Source organism: Geospiza fortis, unplaced genomic scaffold, assembly GCF_000277835.1.
Source record: "Geospiza fortis unplaced genomic scaffold, GeoFor_1.0 scaffold78, whole genome shotgun sequence".
NCBI classification, from domain to species: Eukaryota; Metazoa; Chordata; class Aves; order Passeriformes; family Thraupidae; genus Geospiza; species Geospiza fortis.
Genome location: NW_005054339.1, coordinates 5,584,804 through 5,594,576, shown reverse-complemented (window position 1 = coordinate 5,594,576; position 9,773 = coordinate 5,584,804). Strand labels below are relative to the sequence as shown.

The window sequence follows — 9,773 nt, the reverse complement described above, 5'->3', positions numbered from 1 at the left end:
GCCATCTGAAGGGTGTGTGCCTCAACAGGGTGCTGCTGTGGAGTAATTGTGTCAAATACCATAAGGCAAGACAAGCTGCATTCTATAGTGCAAAATAGTCTTAGTGCTGAGTCAGTGGGACTCCAGGCTATCTCAACTCAACCATTTTCTACAGGACCTGAGGATGTGTTTCCTTGTGGTACTGGGCAAGGAATAACTCTGAAGCCTTGGTCTGTTTATACCTGCAATAGAAGATTATTAAAGAGGGCTTGGCCCATCAGCTGACTGGGCTTCAAGGCAGCATCGGTCAAGCCTGGTAGAACAAGGGTGTGAGACTGGGCAGTGTCCATGCTGGTCCCTGGCAGGGCTGCAGTTCCTCACTGTCCCATGGCCCACACCAAATATGAAGCTGCAGCAGCTCTTCCTGGGCTATGGCTCACATCCGTTGCATCACCTGGGATGGAAGCTGAGTGTCTCACCTGCCTGGTGTTGATGGGGCAGTGACAGCCCTTCACACTGCTGGGTAACCTGTCAGCTATGACAAGAAGGCAGTGGCAGCTCTGACTCAGCCTGACTTCCTATGTCTGCAGGTGGCTGCTCAGCTGAGTTGCTTCTAAGGTGATGAATCCTGACAGAGCAGTTTTCCCTCCTCTCACAGTGGAACTTCAGGCTATGTTGAACTTGGGAGATAAGCATGCAGTGTGATTTAGTGTTGCAATTTAGGGCTCTGCAAATCCCTCCCTAAGCACGAGAACTAATGCCAGCTTGTCCAAAGCTGCTTCGAATACCAGGAGGCAGTGAGCTGCAGCAGCAAGTGATATTGGAAACACTCTGAGGAAAATAGAAGCAGTTCCCAGAAGCATGCTGGGTTCTGGCACAGCCACTTCCGGGTGAGTTGTTTTCCTCTGTCCTGAGGAAATCAGGTGACTTGCACTGGACCTGAACCTATGCAGATGTTTTTCATGACAGTTCAGTGTACACAGCTGTCTTAAGGCTGTTTTAAAGCCTGTTCACTTACTTCTTCCTCCATCTGGGCTGCTTGTGCTGCACAAGTCTCTGGCTTGGCTGGCAAAAGTGTCGCTTGTTATGTGCTTTGTGAACACAGGAGGTGCAGGCTTGAAGGGACTTCTGTGCTCTGTTCTAGCCATGGCTATAGGGGAGACAAGCAATGGTCTGTGCATCTTGGCAAGAGCAGAAGCAGAGCTCAGTGTTGGTGCAGTTGACAACTTTCAGCTGGCTCTATCTGGGTGAGCATAGCTGGACTGTCAGCTGGATCAGTGAACAGTGCAGCCCACTGGAAAAGTGTGGTGTTGACACTTGCAGAAACTGTCCTTCACGTGCTCTCCGGCATCTGCTAACACCCATCTAAGGCTGGCATCAGCCCTGTGGGTGACCTGTCACTGCTGCTCACTGCACAGCCCCTGGCTGTTATCTCCTCAGCACTGAGTCCTGTTTAGGTGTATCTGAAGGATCTCATGAGGTTATACAGGAAAAAAACCCAGAAGGGCCAAAGCCCAACTAGAACTTAATCTGACTGCTGCTGTAAAAGATAATAAAAAGTGTAAAGAGTGTTTTTGTGCATTAGTAACAAAAGAGAGCAAAGAGGCATCCCCATCCTTTATCAGATATGGAGGGAAACATAGTGATAAAGGCTGAGGAAGAGGCCTGCTACATGACTTACACACACTCAAGACTCAGTGGTTTGTGCGTGGGTACTGAGGGATCTGGTGGAGGTGCTCCCTGAGCCCCTTTCAATCCAGCAGTCGTGGTTCCTGGGGAGGTCCCTGTGCACTGGAAGTTAGCAAATGAAGCGTCCATGTACAAGAAGGGTCAGAATCAGAAGGAGGATCTGTGGAAGGCCTGTTAGTGTGACCTTGGTGCCAGAGAAGGTTATGGAGCAGATATCTTGAATGCCACCATGCAACATGTACAGGACCTGGGTGATCCTAGAGGCCTTTCCCAACCTAAACAACCCTGTGACTGTGAGGTGGGTACAAAAAGTCCAAAAAGTGTAGCTGTAGGTGCATCACTACAGTGGTGCAGGGGTGCTCCTTCAGCTTCTGCAGCATCCACTGCCAGCAAAGGCTCTTCATGTCTTCTAACCCTCAAAGCTTGAGATGGTTAAGATCTTTTGCAACTGGACTAAATCTAGTGAGAGGCTTTTACAGCTTGAAGCCTCCTGTAGTAGTGGGGTGAAATGGCTGTGGTTATCTAGCACCTAAGGCTGTTGTATATCCCAGGAAGCACATAAGGATCAAGCTGCTTGAAGACATAAATCCCTGTTGTAGAAGCAAAGGCCTCCTTAGCTGTGAAAATCAGGAATAGCTCCTGAAGAGTAGGAGTTGTGTGCTATAATGAACGTGATATAGCAGGATGGGAATTTTAGGGTAGGCAAGTCCATACTCTTTGGAGTCAAGTAGCACAGCTGTAGCCATCCTGTGGCTCCTCTTGCTGTACTGAACCTGCAGGGCTCCTTCAGGAAAGCCAAGTCCTTGTGTTGTGGAGCAGGTCAGTACCAAAACAGGGTCTGTGATCTGATCCAGCACATAAGAGTGGCTGGCCCACCCCCTCCCCAGAGGTATGGAGAAGAGCCTCAGGGTAGGAGGGGTGTGCTCAGCCCCTGGACAGATCCTCTACTTGCTCTCACCATGCTAAAGAATATCCAGAAGTGTATTCAGGCCTGCTGCAGCTGATGAACTTGTAGCTGCCTCATGGTCTGAAGGAGACCTGGGAGCAGATGAGTGTGGAACTCTGAAGCTCAGCTCTCTTTAATTGGGTGTACCATTAGTGGCCAGTTTAGAGCCTCCTGCCTATGAAGTTTTGACAAACAAGTCATCATCTGATGGAGTGGATGGCCATCAGTGGGCTGAATGTTGAGGTTTGTCACTGTAACCTTATTACACCAAAGCTGAGGTGGCAGTAGTCAGCTTCCTGTGCCCTCAAGAAAAGCCACAGTCTGGTAGCAGTTTGCTTTGTAATTCAGCTGCCCTGTGTGGCTGTTGCAGCTGCTTCAACCCCAGCATGTCCTTGGGATTTGGTTCTTTCACAAAGCACAGCTGCTGGAGAAAGCTACCCCCTCTCCAAGCTCATGATGGAGGAAATGCTGCTTTTTTTTTCCTTATTTTTTGTTGGAAAACTACTGAACAGCACAAAAAAGCTTGAGTGTGGTATTAGACACATGCCTGCTTACCCCTCACTTTGTGGCATGTGTAAGAATTATTAGCCTGTGTTGGGAGCTGGTATGATTTACTGCACTGCCTCAAGTCAAGGGAGATGGCCTGGGCTAGTACATCTCCCAGATGGCCTGGAAATGGGATCCAGAAGGGCCTTGGTACAGTAAGTGACAAGTGCTCAGCTCATCTGATATTAAATTGCCACTGCTGGTCTGGCATGGCCCAGCCTGTGCAGTGGGCAGACACCTGGGCAGTACTGAGTGTAGCCTTGAACTGGAGTCTGGTTTCAGGACTACTGGGCCCTGCCTGTCCCTGGCTCCTTGCTGGGAGTCAGGTTTCCCAGCCTCCAAAATTGCTGCTTGCTTTCTTGAGGAATGACATACTAATAGTTTGTGATGGGATTGTTCTTCCTTTCTAGTGTGAAAGATGACTTCTAGGAAGAAAGTGTTACTGAAAGTCATCATCCTTGGAGACTCTGGGTAAGTGAAAGAACCTTTAAGATGCTAATCTGTATCTGGCTAGAGCAGTGCTCTTGACTAGTGGGAGCCTGGATGCACTGTAAGAAATCAGCAGTGCTGGGAGGAGAGATTTTACAGCCCATGATAGCTGTGTCACCTCAGGTCTAGGAACTCTTCACTGCCCTCTGTCTTGAATGTGTCCCTGCAGTATCCTGAGGTCCTGTCACAATATTAAATGGGGAAAATGTGATGGGCAGGCCACTGGAGTAGCAAGAGTGGAATAACCTTCTGCAAGGAGGACATGTCCTGTTGGAATGAGTGTTTCACTTAAAAAAAATAAAATACAAAACCCCAAAACCACTAGTAAGCATTCTTAGGTGGCTTCCTAAAACTCTGTCAGAGACATAGTCTGTACTGAGCCATCTGCTTTGCTTCTCTGGGCTGGCTGGAGCACGCCCCTTGGAGTGAAAGGCTTTGCTCTGTGCTCTCAGCGAGGAGTCTGCTCTGCTGTCACAGGTTGCTCGCTGTGCAGGCTGTAACCTGATTCCCATGACCTCAGGTTTATTTATACTGCTGTCCCCAGCAAGCTGTTATTCAGGGAGTGTTTCTCAGCCACACAGAGGGCATGTGAGCCTCTAAGCTTGCTCTCGGGGGAGGGTCTCCACCTCTGGGTGCCTAGCAGATGTTTGTGTTTGTGAGCTGTTGCCATCTGAGATTGTCTGGTTTTCCACCTCCTCCTCCTTCTGCAGAGGCTGAAGATTACTGTTTGTGATGGGTTTCTCTGAAGCACTTCATCTTCCAAAATTGCCTTCATGGTCATAATGTGATGTCTGTTCCTTACCAAGGATCAGATTAGTGATGGGGAGGTGAGGTTTCTCAGGATGTAATCCTTTGTATCCTTGGGTAGCTAATGCTCTTACTCAGCTGGTGCCTCAGCATCTCTTGGTGTGCAAGCCCCTGCTAGCAGAGGTGGGTGCTTTGTCCCTGGCTGAAAAGCCAGGAGGTTATGGGCAGTGAAGGGCACTGGAATGTTCTCTTCAGGGTGGTTAACTCAAACACTGTTGTAGAAACAGCTTACCAAGTCTTTCTTTTTTGTGTTCCTGTGCAGGGTGGGAAAGACATCACTCATGAACCAGTATGTGAACAAGAAATTCAGTAACCAGTACAAGGCTACGATAGGTGCAGACTTCCTGACAAAAGAGGTGATGGTGGATGACAGGCTAGTGACAATGCAGGTAAGGAGGGACCCTGCTGCCAGGGCTGCCATCACCCTACTTGTGTGGAAGCATCTGCTCTGGTGTAGGGGTCAGTGTCCTGGGTGTGAGTCTTGTTTGCACTGAACTTTGTTAGACATAAGCGCTTCTGGGCTTCTCTGCAAATTTTTTCATGGGCTGAACAAGGGAATGCTAAGATTAATCTGGGTTTAGCTAACAGCAGTGTTGCTAGGCCCTGTTTAAAAAACTGGATTTGGTACTGTCAGTAAACTAGGTCTTGTTAGAAAGATTCACTTCCCTAGTGTTCAAGAACTGGAAAGGACTCGCTAGGTCAGCCATTTGTGTCACCCCAAGTCCTGTGGGGTATAGTGTTAACCTGCCAGCCTGCTTATGTCTCTGGTATCTGCAGCTTTCATCTCTCCATGGTGAAACTGACTGCAAGGCAGCAAAAGCTGCAGCCATCAGAGGAGTGTTTGAACTCTGCTGCCGTCCAGGTGCATGCAAGCACTGCAGACAGGTCACCTGCTGACCCTAATACCCAATCCTGCTTGTCCAGGACAAGGATATGTCCCTGGCTGAGGCTGAACAGAAAAAGGGTCAACTATCTTTAGAAGGTGTTTCTGGCTCCTGATGCTTAGTGCCTACAGAAATCCCCAAGCCTGCAGGTGCTGCTATCTGCCCAGCTGGGGACTATATATGCCTGGTGGGGAGTTTTGGAATGAATGCCCTAATTGCAGACTGCCTGTGTCAGAGTAGAACTGGCTTATCTGCCCTGTCTTTTGCTCCAGATATGGGATACAGCAGGCCAAGAACGATTTCAGTCTCTGGGAGTTGCCTTCTACAGGGGAGCAGATTGCTGTGTGCTGGTATTCGATGTCACGGCTCCCAACACGTTCAAAACCCTAGACAGCTGGAGGGATGAATTCCTCATTCAGGCCAGTCCAAGGGATCCTGAGAATTTTCCTTTTGTTGTGCTGGGAAACAAGATTGACCTAGAAAACAGACAAGTGAGTACTGGGACTTACTAACCTCCTCTTGAGAAACTGCTGGAGTGGGAGACCTTGTAGAAACACAGGAGAGTTACCTGAGAAACGGGAGTGGGAGGTGCCTGAGAGTGGCTCAGATGTTGTCTGCCACCGGAGAAGGGTTTCTCCTGCCTGGAGAGGTCAGGCCCCTGTGCACAGCATGCTTCTGCCCACTGGTGGAAGGATTGCAGCAGCTTCCTGGGGAGGGAGGTGCAAGGGGAGGAGCTGCTTCTCCTCCCCCAGATGTGCTGAGCAGCTCCTATGGGAGCAAGCCAGTGCTCTGTGGTCTCCTTGCCCTTGGGCAGGGTCTGTCAGGTGGTGGGAAGTGGTCTCCTGTGTTCTGTTTCAAGGCTGTGGCTTTGATGAGGTCAGAGCTGCTCAGGTTGGATATGAGGGATCTCTGGCCTTGCCCTGAAAATAAAACCCCTCCCTGCATAGCAGAAGGTAGTGATGCTGTTCTCTGTCCACCCAGGTCACCACAAAACGAGCACAAGCCTGGTGCTACAGTAAAAACAACATCCCCTACTTTGAAACCAGTGCCAAGGAGGCCATTAATGTGGAACAAGCTTTCCAGACGATCGCACGAAATGCACTTAAACAGGTAGGGAGGGAAGCAGTGTGCAGCCCTGCCCCAGAGCTGTGGGCAGCCTGGGGCTCACCCCCACCTTGCCCAGCTCCTTGCATGCTGGGAACTGTCTGCAGAGCATTGACTCCTCCTCCTCTCCCACTAGGAAACCGAAGTGGAACTTTACAATGAATTCCCCGAACCCATCAAACTAGACAAGACTGACCGAGCGAAGGCTTCTGCGGAGAGTTGCAGCTGCTGAGGGGAGTGGGAGGGGTTGAGCACAGTCCTTCACAAACAAATATCACACTTAGGCCTTCAAACACACAGCCCCTCTTCTGTGTTTAAAATGAAATTACAAAAAAAAAAAAATTGCATCTCCAGCTGCCAAAATCCACCCATCTCTCATGAGCATCTGAGTCCTGCACTTCAGAGCTCAGGTCCCCACACCATCCACATCACACTTCATGGTAACAGACCTTTCTCTTAGTTTAAAATGGAAACTGTTATGTATGTTTGGAACTGAATCTAATTCCGGGTGTCCAATGGAGAGAAACTGTTTACAGGTAATCTGTGTAACAAGTTACATACATTTTTAACTGTCTCGTGTTTTCCCCTGTGAAGGCTGCAGTTGGAAAGGCTGATTACCCATAGTTCATTGCAAGCTCAGCACTCAGTCAGACTAGGTTGAGTTTTGTATGTATCTCTGTTAATGCTTGTTACTTTTAACTAATCAGATCTTTTTACAGTATCCATGTATTATGTAATGCTTCTTTAGGAAAAATCTTATAGTACATGTTAATATATGCAACCAATTAAAAATGTATAAATTAGTGTAAAATTCCTGAATTACATGTTCAAGTACTGAAACACAGGTTGTGTAGAAAGTGAGGAGGACACTTGTGACCTGCGGCGTGCTAGCAACACAGAGTCCAGATAGAGGCAGTATTCTGTACAGTAGAGATGAACTATGTAAGCCTTCTTGTTTTGAGGCCAGAAAGGCTTCATCTTCTGGAAAAATCTGTCTGGCTTCCTTGTATCTAAATTCTCAGATTTGCATAACAGCATTGATATGCACACTGGATTATTGGATTTAAAATTAAATACAGCTATGAAATGACCTCATTTGTTCACCTCCCCTACTGCTTAACTCCTGACATCCTGGAGCGAGCATGAGGAGCCAGAGCTGAGGTGTGCCTGTGGCTCTTTGTGCTGTGGAAGGAGCTCCCACTTGGGGTGTGGTAGCTGTTTCTTGATGAATGACCTGGACTATGAATCTTCCCTTTCTTCTTACTGACTGCTAATCTGGATTTTTGGTATGGAAAAACTTGGCAATCTAGTCCCTTTCCTTTCTTCCTTTCTTCCTGGTATTTGTTCTTGCATTTGTAGCTTGCTTAAATGGAGCCCTTCTACCTGTTTTCCAGAGGTCTACATTCTAGTACGTAGGCTGAGCTCTTATGTAAAGAAACAAACATGATGCCAATAAACTTAACAAGAACAAACCTTCTTGTTTACTCCTGTTTCTGGCTCTTTTTTTCCTCCACTAACATGCTTTCTTTCCTCTGTCTAGTCACCATTCCAGCAAGCCAATGCTTGCTAACTGAAGGACAATTGTGCTTCTTCCTTACTATAAAGTTTGTGCCTTCTAGCTTGGTTTTTGAGAGTGAGGTGAGGCAGCCCTGCTTGCTTGGCTGGGGCACTGCTAGAGAGTTACCCCTCTGCTTCTCTGCAATCTGCTTGCAGGGCAGGAATGATGCTGGATCAGATCCCTCAGGGAGCACAGCCCTGTTCTGGGCGTGTGTCCTGGACAGCTTTTGTGTTTTGGGACAGGCTCTTAAAGCTCTTGCTGCCCTCCCCTTGGAGGGGTTGTGTGAGCAGAGCAGGCTCAGCCCTTCCTGCTCCCCAGCAAGGCTGGCCTGGGCTTCCTTGGAGTGAGTTGAGGGCCTTTCTGTGCTCCAGCCTAGTAAAATAAAGCCTTTAATTTCTAAATGCTGGCTATGACCCTGTGCTTGCACTCAGCAAGGCTGAGCTGACAACTGTACCCAGAGGAAGATGGAAAACAGAGTTTAGTGAAATGAGGGCAGTTATTTCAAGAGCTTTCTAACAGTTTTTGTGCTCCATATCCTATTTTATAGTGCTGTCCTATCATACTTCTCTCACTTGACTGGGCTTTTGCTGTCCACATCCATCTCAAATAACTGCACTAGCAATGTGTCCTGCTGGGACCACTTTTCTGTCTGTGTGCTTTTTGAAAGACTTGGACCTTCTGCTCATCTTCATTTAAAGTGTTGCTCTGCACTTGTTTTCTGTGGACACAGCTGGAATGTGGAGAAAGCCAAGCTGGGGGAGGGGGGAACAATAACCCTGAAGTTCTTGGGGAAAGGAGATGGTCTGAACTTTGCAGCCCGCTGCCTGGTCTTGGGTGGTGGGGCTGAGGCTGCAAGGGGTGTGGCTGAGCCCTCAAGCAATGCTGTGTTTAATGTCTTTCCAGTGAGACAAACTGGCAATAACCCAAGGCAGAAGGAAGAGTGCTCCAGATGAGGTGGGACAGCTGTGGGGCTCCTTGCCACAGGGTGTTATGGGTGCTTAAGGGGAGGGGAGAATTCCATTTGCCACCTACATATCAATGTTTTTACAGGTGGGAATACACAAGTGTACAAAATCCACTACAGAAGGCAAGCAGCACGGAACTGCTGCCCTGCTGTTACACTCAGGGCTGGTGGTGTCACAGATGGGGACTGATGTTCTGCATGAATCACTGTCATCACTGTGGTCTGGAGAAGCCAGCTGGACTGACTATTGCTGCAGGGAACACACACACTTAAAACCACTCCCTGCACCATTGGAGTCTCATGGCTTTTACTTTTGTGATGACCTCTGTTGCTGCTGCAGTGACAGTGTAAAAATGCATGTAAAAACCCACCATGACAGTGGGTGCAAGGGTGACTTGTTGCTGGGTGAATCCCAGAGGAAACCCGGCCCTGGTGCATGGAGGCAGTTGAGCTCAGGCGTGGTTTTCCTCTTTGCCCAAGTCCTGGCAGGGCAGGAGGGAGAGACCCAAAGAAGGAGCCTGACTGGACTAGGGGAGGGAAAAGCCTCAGCTGGCTCAGGACAGAAGTGGGTGAAGCTGAGCGAGGCGGTGGCAGGGCGGGGTGGGCCGAGCGGGCAGGTGCGGGGCCTGGCGGCGGCTGCTCCCAGCAGGGCTGGAACGGCTCGGAAGGCAGCTGTGCTGTGCGATGTGCACACATGGAAGCTGGGGAATCACACCACCACATCTGTGCTGAGGGGCTGCGGGGGGGAGCCGTGCCAAAGGGATTCCAGGCCGGAGGGCGGCTCGGAGCTGGGGAGGCCGGGGGGGG

General features: G+C 49.2%; 1 protein-coding gene across 1 annotated transcript; it reads left to right on the top strand.

The window, feature by feature from the left end:
* Positions 1 to 3,566: 3,566 nt before the first annotated feature.
* On the top strand, positions 3,567 to 7,916 carry RAB7A (RAB7A, member RAS oncogene family). Its single transcript, XM_005422469.3, has 5 exons — positions 3,567 to 3,631; positions 4,719 to 4,845; positions 5,613 to 5,831; positions 6,322 to 6,450; positions 6,581 to 7,916. Exons 1-5 carry the CDS (start codon positions 3,579 to 3,581, stop codon positions 6,674 to 6,676), a joined length of 624 nt encoding a protein of 207 aa, XP_005422526.1. The 5' UTR covers positions 3,567 to 3,578; the 3' UTR covers positions 6,677 to 7,916.
* The last annotated feature ends 1,857 nt before the right edge of the window (positions 7,917 to 9,773 follow it).